The 22,963-nt window shown below is 47.9% G+C and overlaps 1 protein-coding gene across 1 annotated transcript in view; it reads left to right on the plus strand.

Moving 5' to 3' along the window:
* Window positions 1-22,963, plus strand: part of LOC107546901 (maltase-glucoamylase, intestinal-like) — an 83,320-nt gene that overhangs the window by 43,506 nt on the left and 16,851 nt on the right. Inside the window, exons 22-40 of the mRNA XM_039914777.1 lie at window positions 1,525-1,677; window positions 3,402-3,599; window positions 3,890-4,044; window positions 10,714-10,882; window positions 12,504-12,600; window positions 12,688-12,800; window positions 12,908-13,033; window positions 13,795-13,923; window positions 14,016-14,126; window positions 14,517-14,579; window positions 15,088-15,222; window positions 15,903-15,987; window positions 19,435-19,573; window positions 19,855-19,988; window positions 20,302-20,336; window positions 20,443-20,559; window positions 20,867-21,015; window positions 22,697-22,781; window positions 22,876-22,932. Of these exons, the coding sequence (XP_039770711.1) occupies window positions 1,525-1,677; window positions 3,402-3,599; window positions 3,890-4,044; window positions 10,714-10,882; window positions 12,504-12,600; window positions 12,688-12,800; window positions 12,908-13,033; window positions 13,795-13,923; window positions 14,016-14,126; window positions 14,517-14,579; window positions 15,088-15,222; window positions 15,903-15,987; window positions 19,435-19,573; window positions 19,855-19,988; window positions 20,302-20,336; window positions 20,443-20,559; window positions 20,867-21,015; window positions 22,697-22,781; window positions 22,876-22,932 (2,250 nt within the window). The remainder of the gene's footprint in view (window positions 1-1,524; window positions 1,678-3,401; window positions 3,600-3,889; window positions 4,045-10,713; window positions 10,883-12,503; window positions 12,601-12,687; window positions 12,801-12,907; window positions 13,034-13,794; window positions 13,924-14,015; window positions 14,127-14,516; window positions 14,580-15,087; window positions 15,223-15,902; window positions 15,988-19,434; window positions 19,574-19,854; window positions 19,989-20,301; window positions 20,337-20,442; window positions 20,560-20,866; window positions 21,016-22,696; window positions 22,782-22,875; window positions 22,933-22,963) is intronic.

A 22,963-nucleotide genomic window follows, 5' to 3' on the forward strand; every position in this document is an offset into this window, starting at 1 on the left:
TAACAGTATAACAGAGTTAATAGACACATTCCTGCCTACAGTGTGCATTCATTCTAGCGGGGGAAACAGATATTAATATACATTAAATAAATTACAGATATGTAAATAAGCACTGTGGAGCTAAGGGAGTGGTGAAAAAAAGGAGCAAATCCAAGTGCTGATTGTAATAGGTATATTGGAGTGGGAAAGATTGGAGTCAGGGAGACCAGTGAGGCGGTTGAAGCAATAGTCTAGTCACAAGATGACAAATCTATCAATCAGTAATATTTACTGTGCATCTACTATATTCAGAGTACTTCCTAAGCATTTGGCAGAGTACAGTAAACTTAGTAGAGCCAATTCCTGCCCCCTAGGAGCTCACAATCTAGAAGGGGAGACAGCTACTGAAATCAGTTATAGGCAAGAGGAATTATTATGATTAATAATAATAATAATATTTGTTTAGTGCTATGTGCCATTCATTCATTCAATAGTATTTATTGAGCACTTACTATGTGCAGAGCACTGTACTAAGCTCTAGGAATGTACAAATCAAGCACTGGAGTGGATACAAGTAAATCAGGTTGGACACAGTCCCTTTCCCACGTGGGGCTCAGTCTCAATCCCCATTTTCCAGATGAGGTACTGAGGCACAGACAAGTTAAGTGATTTGGCCAAGGTCACACAGCAGACAAGTGGTGGGGCCGAGATTACGACCCATGACCTCTGACTCCCAGGCTCTTGCTATGTCCTCTATGCCATGCTGCTTCTCTTAACAGACTCTAAAGATACGTACAGAAGTGCTACGTAGGGGTGGAGGGTGGAGAGTCTTAAATACTCAAGTGCTGACATGACATCTTAGAGGAATTTAAGGTGAGGAGATTAGAGGGTAATCAGGAAAGGCCTTCTGGAGGAGAAATCATTGCGGAAGAGCTTTGAAGGTGGAAAGAGGAGTGGTTTGCTGGATGTGAAATGGGAAGGAATTCTAGGCAGAGGAGAGGGTGTGAACAAGAAGTTGTAATCAAGAAAGAAAGAGTGAGGAGGTTGCTGTTAGAGGAGTGGAGTATGCGGGCTATGTTGTAGTGGGAAAGGGGCTAGAGTAGGTTGCTGGGGAAAGGTGATTGAGAGTTTCTACTAGATGCAGACAAGGATGGGTGACCACTGGAGACTTTTGAGGAGTGTGTAAACGTGCACAGAATGATGTTTTAGAGAAATCATCTGCAGAATGTGGAATGGGGAGGGGAGAGGCTGGAGGCAGGGAGGTCAGCCAGGAGGCTGATGCAGTAGTCAAGATGGGATATGACAACTTCCTGGACCAGGGTGGAGGCCACTGTTTGATCTAGTTTATTGTCCAAGATCATCATTTTGTTAACCCTGTCAAGCAAACCCTGAAGTTTTGTAGAGGGTCCTGTGCCTCGGGAACACAGCCATAAACTAAAGTAGCTTCTGGGTGACAAACCATCCTGGTTGTGTTCCTGTGAGGTGATGTGACCTCCAACAAGGTCTGGGTTTGTGTTGGGTCTATGACTTCCTCTCTGTTTTCAGGTCATTTACCTCAAAGAGCTCAATCTTTCCCTGGGAGAATGTTACACTGTGAAATGGCAGTTCACTTATACCAACGAGGAGAGATTTGACTGTTTACCTGGACAAACAAATGTCTCCAAAGATAGCTGTGAAGATCAGAAGTGTATCTGGGAGGTATGAATTATACCACAAAAGGTTACTTGGCTAATTTGAAAAATGATTAAAACGGAGAGGAACCTTGGCCTTTCCACTAAGGACACTTGACTCCTATGCATCAGCAGTGTTTATTGAGCACTTAATTGTGTGTAGAGCACTGTACTAAATGCTTGGGAGAGTACAAATGACCTGGAGATGGGTCTGTGTCTTCTTCTATGATTGCTAATTGATGATTAACTTTATAAAATCCCTTTAATGTAGAAGAAAAGATGACATTGCTGCAGTTTTCTCTGTCCTTGGTGATGCGAGGGCAGAATTGGATCTACCTGGCCCTCTCCTAAACCCCCTGTTAAGTTCTTTATTTCTGGCAGAGGCTGAAGAAGCACTTGATAGCTTTGAAGCCTATGAAAATTCCCTTCTCTTTTTCTATATTTTTTCTCTGTATTCCACTCATCTCTGCAGATAGGAATAATAATTTCTTGATCCTAAAAGATTCTGTGTTTTTTCTCTTTTTTCCATTTTGTCCAGTGTCTCTCTCATTTTCTTCTCCAGTCTTGCCCTCAACTCCACCACAGCTCTCCCCACTCTCCTTATTCCCTGATTTTCCTCCACAATTCACGCTCTCCAGCTCTCTTTATCTCTTCACGCGAAAGAAAATAATATCAAAGGAAGAAAAAGCAGATCCTCTCTCTCTCTCTTCCCTGCTTTTCTACTTGACTTTTCCTGTTTTGGGTTTTTTTTTGTTATTATCTGTCTTGGCCTCTTTTCATTAAAGCCATCTAAAGGATGTATAAATACCTCTGAATCTCTTCATTAGACTATCAAGTCACCCTCAAGAGTAACTAATCAAATTAATTGTGGTATTTGTTACACATACTATGTGCCAAGCACTGTCCTGAGTGCTGAGGTACATAAATGATAATCAGGTTGGGCACATCCCTTCTCCAACTAGGGGCTTATAGTCCAAATAGGAGGGAGTACAGGTATCAAAATTCCATTTTTCAAATGAGGAAATTGATATCCAAAGAAGTTAAGTGATCTGCTGAAGGCCACCCAGCCGCAAACGGCTAAACTGGAATTAGAACCAACTCCTCTGACTCCCAGGGGTATGGTCTTCTTAATAGAGAAGCAGCATGGCCTAGTGGCAAGAGCATGAGTTTCATTCATTCATTCAATAGTATTTCTTGAGCGCTTACTATGTGCAGAACACTGTACTAAGCACTTGGAATGTACAATTCGGCAACACACAGAGACAATCCCTGCCCAATGACAGGCTCACAGGGGTGGGAGAGTCAGAGGATGTGGGTTCTAATCTCAGATCTACCACTTGTGTGATTGTGACCTTACTTAATTCACAAGTCACTTAATGTCTCTAGGCCTCAGTTACCTCATCTGTAAGATGGGGATTAAGACTGTGAGTCCCGTGTGGGACAACCTGATTCCCTTGTATCTACCGCAGCGCTTAGAACAGTGCTTGGCACATAGTAAGCGCTTAACAAATACCATAATTACTATTGTCATTGTTATTATTAAGCCACTTTGCTTCTCACTTCGACTGAGTGGTTGTGTCTATAAAGATGGTCTTTGATAGCAGGATTAAGGTTTGTACCTGTGGGTTGATTACCTGGCACACGATGTGTGCTTGATAAACATGAAACAGCAGCACTAATGATCTCATGCCTAGCTGCAAGATCCAGTCTCATATGTCCCCCACTGACAGAGAACTCGTGTTCTCATAACAGAGCAGCTCCAGCCCTGGAGTTCCTTCCTGTTTCTATGACTCCATCCCGAAATTCACCACCAGCAACCTTCAGATTGATTCAGCGGGGATCACTGCGGACCTCACCCTCAACGATCGTCCCACCTTCAGGTCTCTGGAGTCCATCACCACTCTGCGGCTGGAAGTGAAATACCACACAAGCAGCCTGCTGCAGTTTAAGGTTCGTTTCAGGCATGGTTGGGCACAGTGGCGGTGGTGGATCTCTTGTTGGGAATGACAGACGAGCATCAAGCCTGACACTGCTGGACCGGGGATCTGCTAGGAGGAGTTGATTCTAGCGCCAGTGACTGGTGCCATGTTGCTCGTGCCTTCTTGTCCCCATCCAGCTGGTCCTGTAGGGGCATGGAGGGTGACAAGTGTGACCTCAATCACATCCTTCTTCCTACTGATCCACTCCAAAAGCTGACTTGCTCTCTTCCTGCTCCTCCTCCTCCTCCTGTTTCTTCTCAGGTCTATGACCCCCAGAAAAAGCGGTATGAAGTGCCCGTGCCCCTGAACCTCCCCAGTTCCCCGCACAGATCCATGGAGGACAGACTGTACGACGCCACTGTCACCACCAACCCATTTGGGATCCTCATCAAACGCAGAAGCACAGGCACAGTGATGTACGCACCCTCTGAGCTGAGTGATGAAAGAACGGGGTTTTCACCTTTGCGTCTGGATGGGCGGGGCTGCGTCTGCTGGTGTGCCCTGGGCAGTGGTGATCTCTGGGTTTTTATCTGATCCATTGAGGCTGAAGGCCCACGTCCACCCAGGGCAGTTAGCAGGAGGCCTAGAGGGGGGACGTAATGACCAAACCGGGTCCATTCTGGGGAGTGAGCAGAAGGTTTAGAAGGGGGTAGAAGGAAGCTTTCTTTGACCACACCCTGAATTCACCACAACTCCACCCTGTACCCCCTTGTCAATCCTTGTCCACCCAGGTCACCACCATGCATCCCCTCTCCCATTTAACCCTCAGAGACCCTAACTTACTTCCCTTTTCTTTGATGAAATGACTTCTAACTTCCATTTTAATATCAGTACGCTGGCTTTGCACAATGCGCTTTCTCACTTCTAGGCCACATTGCAGAGTTTATCTTGGCTTCAGTACTATTTCCCTTTCCCTCCTTTTGGAGTAATTTGACTGTTATGAATAAAGTGACTAAAGCTCCTTTCCATTTGGAATATGTAAAGTGAAAGAAAACTGTCCCTCTAAAACTAGGAAGAAGTCACTAACAGTGAAATTCACATACCTGGGAATCCAAGGATTTAGGTCCCAATCCCGGATCCACCACTTATCTGCTGTGTGAACTTGGGCAAGTCATTTAGCTTCATTGTGCCTCAGTTTCCTCATCTGTAAAGTGGGAATTCAGTGCCTGGTCTCCCTTCTACATAGACTCTAAGACCCACGTGGAACAGGGACTGTGTCAGTCCTGATTATGTTATATTCACCCCAGAACTTATTACAGTGCTTGGCACATAGTGTGTGCTCGAACAAATACCTTAATGAATGGGTGTGTATGAGGTTGTCGAGCCTGATGGGTGACCCCCAGACCTGGCTACATTGTACACACCTGCACCAGAGGGAAGAGGAAAACACGAGATTCCCTCTTTAGAAGGAGGGATTGGGAAGGATGTAGTGGTCTCAGGGAGTGTGGGAAGGGAGACCCTCACCCATAATTCTGTTATATTGCACTCTCCTAAGTGCTTAGTGTACAGTAAGTGCTCAATAAGTACAGTTGATTGATTTTTGAAGCAAAGGTTTAGAGTCGTCTGTTAGCTAGTTTCTTATAGCCAGCCCCGGGAGGAGACTGGTAGGCTAGCTTGGTAGAGAAGCAGCATGGCGTAGTGGATAGAGTATGGACCTGGATGTCAGAAGGACATAATAATAAATAATGATAATGGCATTTGTTAAGCTCTTACTATGTGCCAGGCGTTGTACTTAGCACTGGAGTGTATACAAGCAAATCAGGTTGAACATAGTCCCTTGTCCCATGAGGGGCTCACAGTCTCAATCACCATTTTACAGATGAGGTCTCTGAGGCACAGAGAAGCTAACTGATCTGCCCAAGGTCACACAGCAGACAAGTGGTGGATCCAGAATTAGAACCCATGACCTTCTGACTCCAAGGCCCACTCTCCATCCACTATGTCATGGGCTCTAATCCCAGCTCCACCACTTGTCTGCTGTGTGACCTTGGGCAAGCCACTTCAATTCCCTGTGCCATAGTTACCTCATCTGTAAAATGGGGTTTGAGACTGTGAGCCTTATGTGGGACAGGGACTGTGTCCAACCTGATTTACGTGTATGCTCCCCAGCACCTAGTTCAGTGCCTGGCACATAGTACTTGCTTAACAAATACCACAATTAATTATTCCAGTGATCACCTAGCCTTTTGGGAGACTCCTGGGCTTGACTGCAAGGTGTGTTGGCAGTAATCTAGATTTCAGGGATTTGGGGTTCACTAGACAAGGACTCTCAAATCCTGTCTGACATGAGGAGGGAAGAAATGGAGAGCCTTGGATCTAGGAGAAGTTAGCAGTGGGCAGGGTGCTCCTTAAGTGATTCCAGAACCTATTTCTGTTTGATTTTAGGGCTGAGAACCCCTGTAAGAATCATGGGGACCCACAGTCCAGGAAAAATAGTACACTCCCGCACAGGCTATCCCTTGTTGTGTTGTTTTGCTTAATGGGTGCTATGTTCTCCTCCTGTCTCTTGTTCCTTCCAAGCTTTTGCTCCAGAAGACCTGCTCTGATCTTGATGGCAGTGCGCTATGTATCTCGCTGCTCTGTCCTTGGCAATTGACTCCCAGTTTTCAGATGAAGTACTGCATTGCCTCAGGCTTTTTTTTTTACCATCAATCAGTCAATCATGTTTATTGAGTGTTTAAGTGCATGGAAGAGTACAGTATGAGAGACATGGTCCCTGCCTACAAAGAGCTTAGTCAGCTCTGGCATTCTTAATTTGGTTTTCTTCTTTGTTGTCCACCATTGTAGACAGGGAACATGTGTACAAACTCTATTGAGTGCTCACAGGAAACACTCATAAAACCCATCAATTGGTTTATTGATTGAGCCTTTGTTCTACGTGCTGCTGAGGTAAGAGAATTCTCTATTTAGCTATGTATTCCCGAAAGGGAATTATATGACACCTATTCAGGACACGTAATAGAATTTTTATTATCCTAAGGTGTCTTTTTGCTGCATGAGGTAAGAAAAATAACCTTTTGAATCAATCAGTGATGATGATGATGATGATGATGGTATTTGTTAGGCATGTACTATATGCCGAGCACTGTTCTAAGTGCTGGGGTAGATACAAGGTTCTTAGGTTGTCCCATGGGGGTCTTGTCACCCGTCGCCCAGAGACAGGTTCTTTTGGAATCGGTGCGGCGAGAGACAGAGAGAGAGGCCGGGGATGGGAAACCTGAGTTTTGTATAGAATTTATTCCACAGGGCAAATTGAATTAATTATTTAGACGCGACAAATCGGCCTTCCCTTCTGGGAGAACTATGGTGTTAAAGCTTCCCTAACGGGAGGAGTACACTGGTATGTTACTTGCGTGTGGCCGGACACCCGAGCCCACTTATGATTTAGTCACAACGTGGTGAGGCGGCTGGCTCCCACCATGTGCACGCCCCACCCAGGAGGAATCCACCTTTGTGTTAAATACACTTATGCGTTAAACACTGAGTTACATACACTTATGAGTTACATACACTTATGCGTTAAACCCAGTTATGCGTTACCCACTTATGGTTACTCGCACTTGGTGAGGCAGCTAGCTCCCACCCTGTTCACGTCCCACTGGGGAGGCACCCACTTAGGCATCAAATCCACTTATGTGCTACTTGCACTTGGTGAGGCGGCTAGCGCCCACCATATTCACATCCCACTGGGGAGGCACCCACTTAGACATCAAATCCATTTAAATGGTCATACCCATGGTGAAGCGTCTGGCTTCCAACCCCACGAGCACTCAGCAGGACGGGGGACACACCCATCCCACGGCTCCTCACTTGGTGCAGGCAGAGCGGCCTTCTCATGATCTGAACAGAGGCTACCTGCAGCCAGCTGCTGCAAGTCCAGTTCCTCTGCACAGAAGGTTAGAGGCGGCAGGTATTTATCACCTGTGCCCTTAGGCCATTCCAATTTCTGACCTCAGTTTATCCAATCTCTGCCCTCCCCCGTCCTCCATTCCTAATTTGAATTCCCAGTTTGTATTCTGTATTCCCATTTTGGGCTGTCAATCTGGCAGTTTCGGTTCTGGGGGCAGTGTCCCACCCTCACTTCCAAGTTCCGCCTACTGGCTCAGGAGGTCACGAGATAGCATTTGACCTTGAGATGGTCAGTACCCCAGAGTCACCTTGGGACATAGGGCTCACAGTCTTAATCCCCATTTTCCATTTGAGGAAACTGAGGCCCAGAGAAGTGAAGTGACTTGCTCAAAGTCACACAGCTGACAAGTGGAGGAGGCAGGATTAGAACCCATGACCTCTGACTCCCAAGCCTGGGCTCTGTCCACTAAGCCACACAATCAGTGGTATTTACGACGTGTTTACTGTGCAAAGAGCACTGCACTAAATGCTTGGGAGAGTCCAGTACGATAGGGTTGGTAGACACGATTCCTACCTACAAAGAGCTTACAGTCTAGATGGGAAGATACGCATTAAAATAAATGCCAAATAGTAGAAATGGGAAAATATAAGGGTGTATACCTATGTGCTGGAGGCTGAGGGTGCCCTGATTATCAAGTACTTAAGGGATACAGGCATCACAGGGAGGCTGAATAAGGAAAATGAGGGTATAGTTAGGGATGGCCTCTCAGAAGAGATAAGATTTTAATAAGGTTGTTCTGTCATAAATGCAGGGGAAGGAAGTTCCAGGGTGGAGGGAGGATGTGAGCAAGGGGTCGGCAGCAAGACAGACGAGATTCAAGTCCAGTGAGTAGGATGGCGTTACAGGAGCAAAGTGTGTTGGCTGGGTTGTAGTAGAAGAGCAGTATGATAAGGTAGGAGGAGAAGAGCTGATTAAGTGCCTTAAAGCAGATGGTAAGAACTTCTTTGAAAATGCATTTACATATGAACACCAAAAAGAATCTCATTCAAATTCTTCATTTTTGGAACACATTTATTTTGCTGTGCATACTTGTCAGTGTACTTGTGCATACTTGTAAGTAGAGAAGCAGCATGGCTCCGTGGAAAGAGCCTGGGTTTGGGAGTCAGAGATGATGGGTTCGAATCCCGGCTCTGCCACATGCCAGCTGTGTGACTGTGGGCAAGTCACTTAACTTCTCTGTGCCTCAGTTACCTCATCTGTAAAATGGGGATTAAGACTGTGAGCCTCACGTGGGACAACCTGATTACCCTGTATCTACCCCAGCACTTAGAACAGTGCTCAGCACATAGTAAGCGCTTAACAAATACCAACATTATTATTATTATTATTAAGCTATATTAATCATTGTCTTCAGTCAGTTTTTTGGTATGCATATATCATTTTAAGCAGTTTTTTGATTTTGAGACATCATTACACTTTATTCATTCATTCATTCATTCATTTAATAGTATTTATTGAACACTTACTGTGTGCAGAGCACTGTACTAAGCGCTTGGATTGTACAAATCGGCAACAGATAGAGACAGTTCCTGCCCATTGACGGGCTTACGGTCTAATCAGGGGAGACAGACAGACAAAAGCAATAGCAATAAATAGAATCAAGGGGACGTACATCTCATTAAAACAATAGTAATAAATAGAATCAAGGGGATGAACATCTCATTAACAAAATAAATAGGGTAATGAAAATATATACAATTGAGCTGACGAGCCCGGTGCTGAGGGGAGGGGAAGGGAGAAGGGGAGGAGCAGAGGGAAGGGGGGGGGGGAAGGGGGCTTAGCTGAGGGGAGATGAAGGGGGGATAGAGAGGCAGCAGAGGGAAAAGGGGACGCTCAGACTGGGAAGGCCTCTTGGAGGAGGTGAGCTCCTTTGGGAAATTAGGCTTCGCTTAGCTGTCTTTCTCTCTCTGTCTTGATGCTTTGTTCTCGGGGAACCAATAAAGAGTCCTGACCAGGAAAAAGCACTGAGTCATGGGGAAGTCACTGCCAATCAAAGATCAATATTTTCAGCCCCTTTCATTGAAAATGTCAGCAGTTTTATCTTTGGACCCAAAGTATAACTGTCAATCAATCAGTCAATCAATGGTATTTATTGAACACTTCTTGAGTGCTGTACACTGTCCTGGGGCTTGGGAGAGAACATTACAGTACAGTAAATGGGAAGAAAATTGTGACAGGGAATGTGTCTGTTATACTGGTGTATTGTACCCTCCCAAGCACTTAGTATAGTGCTCTGCTCACAGTAAGCACTCCATAAATTTGACTGACAGACTGACTGGTAAGTGTTGAAAATCAGAATAATGACTGCCGGTCATTACACTGCAAATTTATCTGCCTACAGCCATCGCCCATTCAGAAATTGGGGTCAGGGTCATCTCAGCTGCTGTGTCAGGGTGAGGAAGCCATGTCCTAAAGCATGGGCCAGGATCAATGCCATGCAGGCAACAGTTGGGTGAATGACTGGGAAAACAACTCTGTCTCCCCATTTAGACCATAAACTCATCATAGGCAGGGAACGTGTCTACTAATTCTGTTATATTGTCCTCTTCCAAGTGCTTAGTACAGTGCTCTGCACATGGTAAGCACTAAGTAAATACCATTAATTGATGGATTGATTAATTAACCTCTGTCATCACATGTTCATATTTATCATGCTCATTGCCCTCCTGTCCCTGAGAGCTTCCCCTTCACCCCTTGGAACCAACCCCTGGACAACAGGGTCCCCTAAATGAGAACAGCATGGTGCATCAACACTAGGAGAATAATCCTGGAAGTTGGAAGTGAGTTAAGCTTCTGGTCCTCACAACTCTAACTATCCTAGTTCCTGTTTTCCAGGACTCTGCAGGTAAATGTAGAAGAGCTACCAGGGCCCTGCCCCTGATAGTAGGTGGGCTTCCAGGGCCCTTCCAGGGGTAGCAGAGGGGCTTTCAGGGGTCTGTGGGTGGTAGAAGGGGTACTGTCATGGCCCTACTGGTAGTCACAGGGGAGCAGCGAGGCCCTGCTGATGGTGATAGTAGAGGTGTCAGTACCCTGATGGAACTAGTCCAGCCCTGGCTTTTGAAATACTGTTCTCACTACCTCCTGCTTGACCCCACCAACCCCTTCCTCCGGATGTCCCTGCCATTCCTTGGTCCCCCAGGCTCTGTTCAACACTGGCTCTGCTCTTGTGTTGCAGCTGGAATTCTCAGCTCCCCACTTTTACATTTGAAGATAAGTTCATCCAGATCTCCACCCACCTCCCCTCCCGCTACATCTATGGTTTCGGAGAGTCGGAGCACAGCACCTTCGTCAGAAATGTCACCTGGAACACGTGGGGGATGTTTGCCAGGGACCAGCCCCCTCAGGTGAGGCTGGTCGCCCCCCAACCCAATGGGTTGGGAATGTTAAATCCAAGACACGCCTCAGCCTACCCCCACGCAACCTCCATGACGTCTGGTCTGAGCTGGAGAGAAACAGGAAACTGTCCTCCCAGTTCAGGCATCCCAGTGACCTTCTGGTGATGGCTTGGTGTACACACAAGAATTATATTAATAATAATGATAATTGTAGTTTGTTAAACTCTTACTGTGTGCCAGGCACTTTACGCAGTGGGATAGATACAAGGAAATTGGGTTGGACACAGTCCCTGTTCCACAGAGGGCTCACAGTCTTAATCCCTATTTTCCAGATGAGGGAACTGAGGACCAGAGAAGTTAAGTCACTTGCCCAAGGTCGCACAGCAGACAAGTGGCCTCTGCTCCTTGTCTTGGGCAACAGTGGAGAGAGCTGGGAATTAATTGTTAAGCTGACAATTTTAGCTGCACAATTTTAGTAAAGCACAGAAATTTCCCAGAACAGGGCCATTTCGAGCTTAGCCAGGGTTCCCTACATCCAGGCTGGAGCATGTTCAGGCCAAGCTCAATGGGGGTCCCACAGCATTCTGGGACTAAGGTGATACAAACCCTGCCCACAAAGAGCATACACTTGAATTGGGGAGACAAACATTTTCAGCTAGAGAGGGAAAAATAAGTAAATAAAGCCCCCGTACCTAAGTGAGTGCAGAGGAGAGTGTGAATAAGGTCGAGTTCTAGAGTTGTCTGAAGGGATGATTTTGGATCAGGGTGCTGGGACGCTCATTATGAAAGCTCACTGGATGAGGCAGGATTTTAGGGGGGATTTGAATGTGGAGAGAGCTGGTGTCTGTCTCATGTCAAGTGGGAGGGGAGTACCAACCTGGAGGAATAGGGTTCATGAGATAACAGAGGTGGGAGGCGAGATGCAGCCAGAAGGTTGGTTTAGGAGGCTAAAGAGAGTGAGTTGGGGACTACAGTGCAGGTGAAGAGAGGGGACTAGGTAGGATGGGGTCAGACGGTGAAGAACCTTTTGCTTGATGCTGTTCAATCATTCATTCAATAATATTTATTGAGCACTTACTGTGTGCGGATGACCGTACTAAGCGCTTGGGAAAGTACAACAATAAACAATGACATTCCCTGCTCACAACAAGCTTACAGTCTAGAGTTGGGGAGATGAACATCAATACAAATAAATAGAATTACAGATATGTACATACCGGGTTGGGGTTGGAGATGCAGGAGTGGCCAAGAGATGTGAGGAAGGTATGCTCAGGATGGTGGAGTGGTTGGATTTGAAGGGTGAGATATGTTTGCACTGAGGGATGGGAGAGATGGGAGGGAGGCCAGGAGAGGTGAGCTGGCTTGGGATAGTCCAAGTGGGCCTAGAATTCAAAGTTGCTGAAGTGGGTGAGTATTGAGTTCAAGGAACGGTGGTGCTGGGGAGGTGATGAGTCAGGTGGTTGTGGTCGGAACCTGTCAGAGGCAGAGTGGGAGAGGTTATTGGACTGAGCTGTGCCCATGCAAATTCTGTTCCCCGAGCTGTCAGGCCCCCCTCTGACCCGTGGGGGAGGCCCAGGCCATTGGCAAATGTTTCCCAGCGGGAACTGAATTTCCCCTCCTGCCCTTCTAGGACAACCTGAATTCCTATGGTTTCCACCCGTACTACATGTGCCTGGAGAAAGGAGGTCTGGCCCACGGCGTTCTTCTGCTCAACAGCAACGCGATGGGTACGCATGCTCTCTGCTCCCAGACACGGGCCAGGGCCTGTTTCTCACAAATGCTCAAACTTGATTCCATCTTGTTCTGAATCCCAGATGTCACACTCCAGCCGACGCCGGCGCTGACCTATCGCACGACTGGGGGGATTCTGGACTTCTTTGTGGTCCTGGGCCCAACGCCGGAACTGGTGACACAGCAGTACACCGCGGTATGTTTCATGTCACCGCTGTCATTTTGACAGTGCTGCCATCCAGTCCCCGAAACCGTCCTCCCCAAGGAGCTTGTGGGTAACATGCTCCCCGTTCCTGCTCCTAGTTGATTGGACGGCCAGCGATGCCACCATACTGGGCTCTGGGCTTCCAGCTGAGTCGCTATGGATACCAGAATGACTCGGAGATCGCAGACCTCTACGACGCAATGGTGAAGGCAGAGATCCCCTACGTATGTGACCTGGGGCTGCGGGTGCTTTCTCTCTCTGGCTGGTTTTCTATCTCTGTACCCTGGTTGTTAGTCCCACGACAGGACACTGCAGTGCATACATGCACACATACACATATACATGCAGGTACACACATACACCCATACATACACACATTGCTTTGTCCTCAACTGCTCTTACCTGCATCCAGTGATGACAAGCTTTTCTTTCTTTCATTCATTCAATAGTAGTTATTGAGCACTTACTGTGTGTAGAGCACTGTACTAAACACTTGGAAAGTGCAATTCGGCAACAGATAGAGACAGTCCCTGCCCAACAATGGGCTCACAGTCTAGAAAGGGGAGACAGACAACAAAACAAAAAAAGTAGGCGTCAATAGCATCGAAATAGATAAATAGAATTATAGATATATGCACTTCATTAATAAAATGAATAGGATAATAAATATGTAATATATACACAAGTGCTGTGGGGTGGGGAAGGGGGTAGAGCAGAGGGAGTAGGAACAATGGGGAGGGGAGGAGGAGCAGAGGAAAAGGGAGCTCAGTCTGGGAAGGCCTCCTGGAGGAGGTGGGCTCTCAGTAGGACTTTGAGGGGAGTAAGAGTGGATGCTGATCATAATATGGTCGGTTCTGCCCCTGCGGGGGTCCAGGGTGGAGATGGGATATCAAGGGTCGGGGAGTGGACTGGTGTGTGGGGCTGGTCTGGTGGGCTGGGCTGTCAGGCCTCAAGTATGAGAGTCTGTCTCCCTCCACCGGAACAGGACGTGCAGTACTCAGATATTGATTACATGGAGCGACAGCTGGACTTCACACTCAGCCCCGACTTTGCTGGCTTTCCCGCCTTAATCAACAGCATGAAAGCGGCAGGAATGAGAGTTGTCCTTATCCTGGTGAGTGGCTGTGACTGGGGAAGACAAGGCCTAGCCTTGCCGGAGCCCCACCCAGGGTGGGCCTGATCTCAGACCCTCCCCTCCAATCCCAGGATCCCGCTATCTCAGGCAACGAGACGAAGCCATATCCCGCGTTCACCCGGGGGAAGCAGGATGACGTCTTCATCCAGTGGCCGTCCAGCGGTGACATCGTCTGGGGAAAGGTACAAGCCAGAAGCGAGGGTGGGAACTCCACTGGACTGGGAGAAGATGTCCAGCCAGAGGACAGATGGAAATCCAGCTTGGCTAGATGACGATGACCAGAAACTAGAGTGTAGAATTTCCCTCCTCCAAAACAGGCCAGTTCTGACTATGGAAACTGGGATCCTTGTGAATGTGGAGAAAGAGATATATGGAGTGGGAGGGGGTGCCACAAACTATGGCCAAATGGAAGGATGAAAGAGAGAGGGATGGCATGAGGGAAGGTTGGGGATATAACAGGAGTCAGTGATCTTTCCTGTTAAGGACCTGATTGCAGATTGCTCTGTTTCTCAGGAAACAGTGGCAGGTTTAGATTCCAACATGAAAGTTTCCTCTCTCTCCCCTCACTCCAGGTGTGGCCAGTTTATCCTAACATCGTGATCAATAATTCCCTTGACTTGGAGACCCAAGTGGAGGTAACTGTGATTGAGACCATATCCTGGTCAGTAGCCAAGACACTGGACAAGTGTTATTGGGGCCGGGTGTGGGGGGTGTCAGTTGTTATTGGGAAGGGGTGAGGGGCCGAGTCAGGGGTCATTGGACAGGGGTGAGGGATCAGCAGGCAGTGGTTGTTGGGTTGGGGTAGGGTGAGAGGTTGGCTGTCAGGAGTCATTGGGCAGGGGTCAGAGGTCAGGTAGTGGACAGTGGGCAGGGATGATGGGCCTGCAGTCAGTGGGCTCTGGTGCCATGGGAGAGCTGAGGGCTCTGGGTCACTTCCCTCAATGTGTCCAGCCAGTCGGCACGGGGCATGGGCAGGACTGCTCCCTCAGTGGATTCACCTTCATCACCGCCCCCTTCCCTGGTGCTCCTGGAAGGATCTATGTTCGGGGGCCCGGCAGTTCCGAACCAGCTGAAGGGGCAGAATCCCAGCTGCTTGTGAGCCCAACGGGCCCCGGTTCTGACCGTTCCTATGTCTCTTTGCAGCTGTACCGGGCTCACGTGGCCTTCCCGGACTTTTTCCGCAACTCAACAGCCACCTGGTGGAAAAGAGAAATCCTGGAACTGCACACAAACTCGCGGGAGCCCCACAAGAGCCTCAAGTTTGATGGATTGTGGATTGTAAGTGTGCTTGTGCATTTGTGTGTGCTTGTGGGTCCCTCTCTTTGGGCGTAGTTGTTGGTGTGTGTTTGAGTTAATATGCTTTCTCCAGAGAGGAAAATTTCCCAGCATGCTTTCCTTCCATGGGCAACGTTACCCAATGTGTCCCTTCTGCCTAGTGGTAGTTACCCATCTTGTCTCTCGCTCTTGGGTACTATTACCCATTATGCCTCTCTCACCAGGGATTGCAATTACTCAACATCTTTCTCCCCTTGGGGTCTAATTACCCAGGATTCCTCGAAATCTTCCTGGACAGATTCCTCTAAACACCTCTGTTACTCTTTCCATGTCCATGGGGAGGTCAAGAGATCTCTCTTCTTTGGTGTCAGAGTCTGGGTGCTCAGGTCTCAGGGCACCAACTTCTCTTGAGAAGCAGCGTGGCGCAGTGGAAAGAGCATGGGCTTTGGAGTCAGGACTCATGAGTTAGAATCCCAGCTCTGCTACTTGTCAGCTGTGTGACTGTGGGCAAGTCACTTAACTTCTCTGTGCCTCAGTTCCCTCATCTGTAAAATGGGGATTAAGACTGTGAGCCCCACGTGGGCCAACCTGATTCCCCTGTGTTTACCCCAGCACTTAGAACAGTGCTCTGCACATAGTAAGCGCTTAACAAATACCAACATTATTATTATTATTATTTCCAGGACATGAATGAGCCAGCCAACTTTGTCAATGGAGCTGTTGGAGGCTGCCCAAACTACGACCTGAACCACCCGCCATATAGGCCACGTAAGGATCCGGCTCATCTGCCTGGGGATCCTCTGAGGGGCTTGAAGTGCCCGGGGCCCCCAGAGGTTGGGGATCCCGTTCCCGATCCATGGAAGGAAGAGTCCCGGCTAGGGTATCTATACCCCAGGGTTGAGGATGAAGTCTCCACTCACCTGCGTGGTCCCTCCCAACCACATATTCAAGCCATCACTAAATCCTGTCAGTTCTACCTTTACAACATCACTAAAATCCACCCTTTCCTCTTCATCCAAACTACTACCATATTAATACATTAAGCTCTATCCTATCCTGCCTGGATTATTGTATCAGCTTCCTGGCTGACATCCCTGCCTCCCGTCTCTCCCCACTCCAGTCCCTACTCCACTCTGCTACCCGGATCATTTTCCTTCAAAAACGTTCAGATCACGTTTCCCCACTCCTCAAGAAACTCCAGTGGTTGCCCATCCACCTCTGAATCAAAGAAAAACTCCTTGCCATTGGCTTTAAAGCACTCAATCACCTTGTTCCTTCCTATCTCTCACCTCACTACTCTCCTACTACAACCCAACCTGCACACTTCATTCCCCCAATGCTAACTTTCTCACTGTCCCTCGATCTCATCTATCTTGCCGCTGACCTCTCACCCACATCCTGCCTCTGTCTGGAATGCCTTCCCTCCTCATATCAGGCAGATAATTGCCCTCCCCAACTTGAAAGTCTTTTTGAAGGCACATCTCCTCCAAGAAGTTTTCCCTGTCTAAATTCTCCACTTTTCTTCTGCCACACCCTTCAGTGTTGCCCTGACTTGCTCCCTTCATTCATCCTCCTTCCCAGCCCAATAGCACATATGTGTAAATCTGTAATTTATTTATTTATTTATTTATTTATTTATTTATTTATTTATTTATTTATGTATTTATTTATTTATTTATTTATTTTTGCTAATGTCTGTCTCCCCCTCTAAACTGTGGGCTCGCTGTGGGCAGGGAATTTGTTTGTTGTTGTATTGTACTCTCCCAAGCGCTTAGTACAATGTTTTGTATACAGTAAGTGTTTAATAAATATGACTGACCAAATGAATGAATGAATGGCAGTCACCCAGGCCACTTTACCCCATTTCGGTTTCACTGATCCTGACCTCTTTTGTTTCTCCTTCTATCTCTCTGACCACTGCTTCTCATTTGCCGGCTCCTCCTCTGCCTCCAGCCCTTTGAGACTTGGGGCCCCTCAAGGCTCGATTCTAGGTTCCCTTCCACTCTCCCTCTACACCCACTCTCCTGGAGAACTCATTTGCTCCCATGTCAATTACCATTTCTAATGCCGATGATTTCCAAATCTACATCTCCAGCCCTGACCTCTCTCTCTTCCCTGAAAGCTCCCATTTCTTCCTACCTTCAGGACATCTCTACCCATCCAAACCCTGTCACACCTCTTTCTTTCCCTTCACTGTAGACATTACCACCATCCTCGCTATTGTACAAGCCCTTAACCTTGGCATTTTCCTCAACTCATTTCTTTCATTCCACCCACATATTCAGTCTGGCACCAAACCCTGTCAGTTCTGCCTTCATTACATCACTAAAATCCACCCTTTCCTCTTCATCCAAACTGGTACTCTGCTGATCCAAGCACTTATCCTGTTGTGCCTTGACTACTACATCTTCCTCCTCCCTGACCTCCTGGCCTCCAGTTTCTCCCAACTCCAGTCCATATTTCACTCTGCTGCCTGGATCATTTTTCTAAAGTGCCATTCAATTCATGTCTCCTTACTCCTTAACAACCTCCAGTGGCACCCCATCCTCCTCCACATCAAACAGAAACCCCTTACCATCAGCTTTGAAGCGCTCAATCAGTTCTCCCCATCCTAGTTCCCACAGCCCAGCCCGTACATTTGCTCTTCTAGCACCGACTTACTCACTGTGCCCCAATCTTGTCTATTTCTTATAGTATTTGTTAAGCTCTTTGGGCCAAACACTGTTCTTAGTACTGGGGAAGGTACAAATGAATTAGGTTGGACACACTCCCTGTCCCGCACAGTCAAAATAGGAGGGAGAACAGCTATCCCCATTTTACAGTTGAGGAAATTGAGGCACAGAGAATTTAAGAAGTGACTTGCCCAACGTTACAAAGCAAGCAATTGAAAGAGCTGGCTCTCAGGCCTGTGTTCTTTCCACTAGTTCACACTGCTTCTATCTCACCATGAAACCTTTTTCCCAAATCCTTCCCCTAGCCCGGAACTCCCTTTCCCTCCAAGTAGACCACCACTCTCTCCTACTTCAAAACGTTATGAAGGACACATATTCTGTCTGTCAGTCAGTCAGTTGTCTTTAGAGCGCTTAATGTTTGCAGAACACTGTACTTAGTGCTTGGGAGAGTACAATATAACATTCACCTTCACCGTCCAAATGAGCTTACAGTTCAGAGGGAGAGACAGACATTAATATAAATAATTAAAATTACCGATATGTACATAACTACAAGAGGCCTCCAACAGGCCTTGCCCAGTTAAGCCCTCTTTTCCCTGGTTTGCTCTCCTTTCTGCATCATCTGTGCACTTAGATCTTTAACCTTTGGACATTTGACCTTCTCCTTACCCCCAAGCCCCTTATGTACATATTTTTAAATTACATATTACAAATTACTTATTTATTCAAACTAAAATCTGTCTTCCACTAGTCTGGACTAGTGAATACAGAGCGAGCCTGGGAGTCAGAAGGACCTGGTTCTAATCCTGGCTCTGCCACATCTGATGTGTGACCTCGGGCGAGTCATTTAACTTCTCTGTGCCTCAGTCACCTCATCTGTAAAATGGGGATTAAGACTGTGAGCCCTATGTGTGACAGGGACTGTGTCAAACCCAATTACACTGCATCTACCCCAGCATGTAGTACAGTCCCTGTCACATAGTAAGCGCTTAACAAATACTATTATTTTTATGATTTTATTATTAACAAACTGTGAGCTTGTTATGGGCAGGTAGAATGTGTCTATGGTGTAGGGACAAGAGGTAATGAAGGCCTAGTGGAGGAAGGCCTCTTGGAGGAGATGTGCTTTTAATAAGACTTTGAAAGTGGGGAGAATGATCATGTGAGCTTGTTATGGGCAGGTAGAATGTGTCCATGGTGTAGTGGATAGAACCCGGGCCTGGGAGTCAGAAGGTCATGGGTTCTAATCCCAGCTCCGCCATTGTCTGCTGTGTGACCTTGGGCAAGTCACTTCACTTCTATGTCCCTCAGTTACTTCATCTGTAAAATGGGGATCGAGACTGTGAGCCCCACATAGGACAGGGACTGTGTCCAACCCAACTTGCTTGTATCCACCCCAGCACTTAGTAAAGTACTGTGCACATAGTAAATGCTCAATAAATACCATTGACTGATTGATTGGTCGGTGGGCAGATGGACTCTCCGTGAGCTGGGGACATACCGGGGTTTGTGGGGTCACTGACTATCTCCGTCCATCCCCCAGACCTTGCTTCCCAAGAGCAGGGTCTGAGCAGCAAGACCCTGTGCATGGAGAGTCAGCAGTTCCTGGCCGACGGCTCCCCAGTGCGGCACTATGATGTGCACAACCTGTACGGGTGGTCCCAGATGAAACCCACCTATGAGTAAGTATCTCCATTGCCCACTGGAACCCAGCTATTTGTCCAAGTCCCCATGACCTGTTGGAATCCTCCTTCTGGAGTCCTGAGCCCCGCAGGGAGAGCCCCCACCATCCATTCATCCATCCAAAAGCCCCTGCTCCTTTTGGGCCCCCTCTCCATGCACCAGCTTAGATTCTCCCCCACCTGTCCCAGCAACACTCATTGATTCTAGGTGGAATCCCCATCTGAACTCTCCACTCCGAGTGGGACTAACTTGTTCTTTCTGGTTTCTCCTCCCGGTTCAGCGCCATCCAGGAGGCAACGGGGCAGCGGGCCCTGGTCATCAGCCGCTCGACATTCCCCTCAGCGGGACGCTGGGGCGGTCACTGGCTGGGGAAAAATACAGCAGCATGGGACCAGCTGGGGAAGTCCATCATTGGTGCGTGGGCCCTGTCCATAGGGAAGGCAGTGGCTGTGGCTGTGCCCAGGGTCAGGCAGCTCCGTTTCAGTGTTGGGAGTGCACAGAAGGGAATCGTGCTCGGGAGGGTGGCTGCGTCGGGTCTCGTTAATGTGCCTCTGGTTCCCAAGTGCAATGGCATTCCCAAGTGTAATAGCTGGGGCTGGGCCATGGCCAGGTTGGGGCTGAACTGGGGCTGGGTATTCAACCCTGTCCATCAGATGTGGATGACTCTTCCCAGCCGATGAAGACCCTCAGGAGCAAGGTCTGAGTTAGCTATGTGTTCTCATTTCAGGCATGATGGAGTTCAGCCTCTTCGGGATCCCCTATGTAAGCCCATCCTCTTCTCACATAAGAGTTTTATGCCCCCTGCACCCAGTGCAGGGTCCGGTAATGCCCACTCAGCCCTGATTCCTGCTGTCCATGTCATTTGCAGACGGGAGCGGACATCTGCGGGTTCTTCAAAGAAGCAGACTATGAGATGTGTGCCCGCTGGATGCAGCTAGGGGCCTTCTACCCCTTCTCCCGCAACCACAACAGCAACGGGACCAAGGTGGGGCACTCTCGCCCTCCCACCAGCTTTCTCTCCCAGACCCGCAGCTGGGCTCTGCCTCCCCTCTTCTGCCCTCCCACAAAGCCCCTCCCTGGAGTCATATGCTGCTCCTCACATCCACCTGAGAACAGACCCCTGGGTTTGGAGCGTCAGAGCCGGGGCCAGTCCTCTGATTGTCTGCTGGATGTGGTCCATTTCAGTCTCATTCTCTTCTCTTTGGGGTGGGACTGGTCTTCCTGCCTCATCTTCCCTGGCAGGTCTCTGCATCCAGGATGGTCTGAGCCCTGTGCTCCCCTTGTCCCCTCAGAGACAAGACCCGGTAGCCTGGAACAAGACCTTCGAGGATCTCTCCAGGAAAGTGCTCAACATCAGATACGCCCTGCTGCCCTACCTGTACACGCTTATGCATGATGCCCACGTGAACGGCAGCACCGTCGTCCGCCCGCTGCTCCATGAGTGTGTATCACAGGCCCCTGTGCTCCTGCCCACTCTCCTGTGCCCTTGCCTTTCCTCCCATACCCTCCCCACGAGTGGTCCTCAGGACTGCCCACAGGTCTTAGCCCCTTCAAACCACAGTCCAGGACTCAATCAATCGATCAGTTTTATTTATTAAGTGCTTAATGTGTGCAGAACACTGTACTAACTGCTTGGGTGATTATAATATTAAAGAGTTGGTAGACACATTCCCTGCCCACCACAAGCTTACAGTCTAGAGGAGAAGACAGACATTAAAATAAATAAATGAATTATGAATATGTACTTAAGTGCTGTGAGGCTGGAGGAAGGCTGAATAAAGTGTGCAGATCCAGGTGCAAAGGTAACCAGGAAGGCAATGGGACAAGAGGTAATGAGGGCCTAGTCAAGGCAGGCCTCTTGGAGGAGATGTGATCGTAATAAGACTTTGAAAGTGGGGAGACTGATCATCTGTCACATATGAAGAGGGAGAGTGTTCCAGTCCAAAGGCAGGACATAGGCAAGAGATTAGCATTGAGATAGACGAGATCTAGGTACAGTGAGTAGGTGGCCATTAGAGGAGCAAAATGTGTGGGTCAGGTTGTAGTAGGAAAGCAGTGAGGTAAGGTAGAAGAGGACAAGGTGACTGAATGTTTTTAAGCAGGTGGTAAGGAGTTTCTATCTGATGGAGAAGTGGAGAGGGGACTACTAGAAGTGGCATGACTTAGTGGCTAGAGCACGGGCCTGCGAGTCAGAAGATCAGTATTCTAATCCCAGCTCTGCCACTTAATAATAATAATAATAATAATAATGTTGGTATTTGTTAAGCGCTTACTATGTGCAGAGCACTGTTCTAAGCACTGGGGTAGATACAGGGTAATCAGGTTATCCCACGTGAGGCTCACAGTTAATCCCCATTTCACAGATGAGGTAACTAAGGCTCAGAGAAGTGAAGTGACATGCCCATAGTCACACAGCTGACAAGTGGCAGAGCCAGGATTCGAACCCATGACCTCTGACTCCCAAGCCCGGGCTCTTTCCACTGAGCCACGCTGCTTCTCACTTGTCTGCTGTGTGACCTTTGGCAAGTTACTTCACTTCTCTGTGCTTCAGTTACCTCATCTGTAAAATGAGGATTAAGATTGTTAGCCCCAAGTGGGACAAGGACAATTCATTTTATTTGTATCCACCCCAGAGCTTTGTACCCTGGCGTATAGTAAGCGCCTAACAAATACCATAATTATTATTATTTATTATTATTGAGGAGTGGGAATCAGGGACTGAACATTTTTGTAGAAAAATGATCCGGTCAGCGGACTGAAGTACGGAATGGAGTGGGCAGAGATAGGAGACAGGGAGGTCAGCAAGAAGGCTGACGCAGTAATCAAGGTGGGATAGAATGCGTGCTGGTATTGATGTGGTTGCAGTTTGGATAACAATTGTGATACTATTTAAGGGCTTACTATATGCCAAACACTATACTAAGCACTGGGGAAGATACAAGCTTATCAGATCCCAAATGGAGCTCGCACTCTAAGTAAAAGGGAATACAGGTAGGACGATATTGTGAAGGTTGAACAGACAGGATTTGGTGGTTGGCTAAATATGTGTGTTGAATGACTCCCCTGGAAGTCCCATGGGGATAGCTACAATTGCTCAAGCACCAATAACCGCATGCTTGCAGGTTCCCTGAGGACAACGCCACCTGGCTTATTGATGCACAGTTCCTGCTGGGGCCGGCTATCTTAGTCAGCCCCGTCCTGCAGAAAGTGAGTGACAAAACTCCCTCCTCCCACAAACGACCGGGAGCCAAACTGAAATGGGATCTGAGTCTCAAGATATGTTATGTTTCTTCAATTTTAGGACACCTTGGAGGTCAATGCCTACTTTCCCGATGCACGCTGGTTCGATTTGCTCACGGTGAGGAGTCGGCAGTCTTCTGGGGCTGAGA

Source organism: Ornithorhynchus anatinus, chromosome 2, assembly GCF_004115215.2.
Source record: "Ornithorhynchus anatinus isolate Pmale09 chromosome 2, mOrnAna1.pri.v4, whole genome shotgun sequence".
In the NCBI taxonomy this organism is placed as follows: Eukaryota; Metazoa; Chordata; class Mammalia; order Monotremata; family Ornithorhynchidae; genus Ornithorhynchus; species Ornithorhynchus anatinus.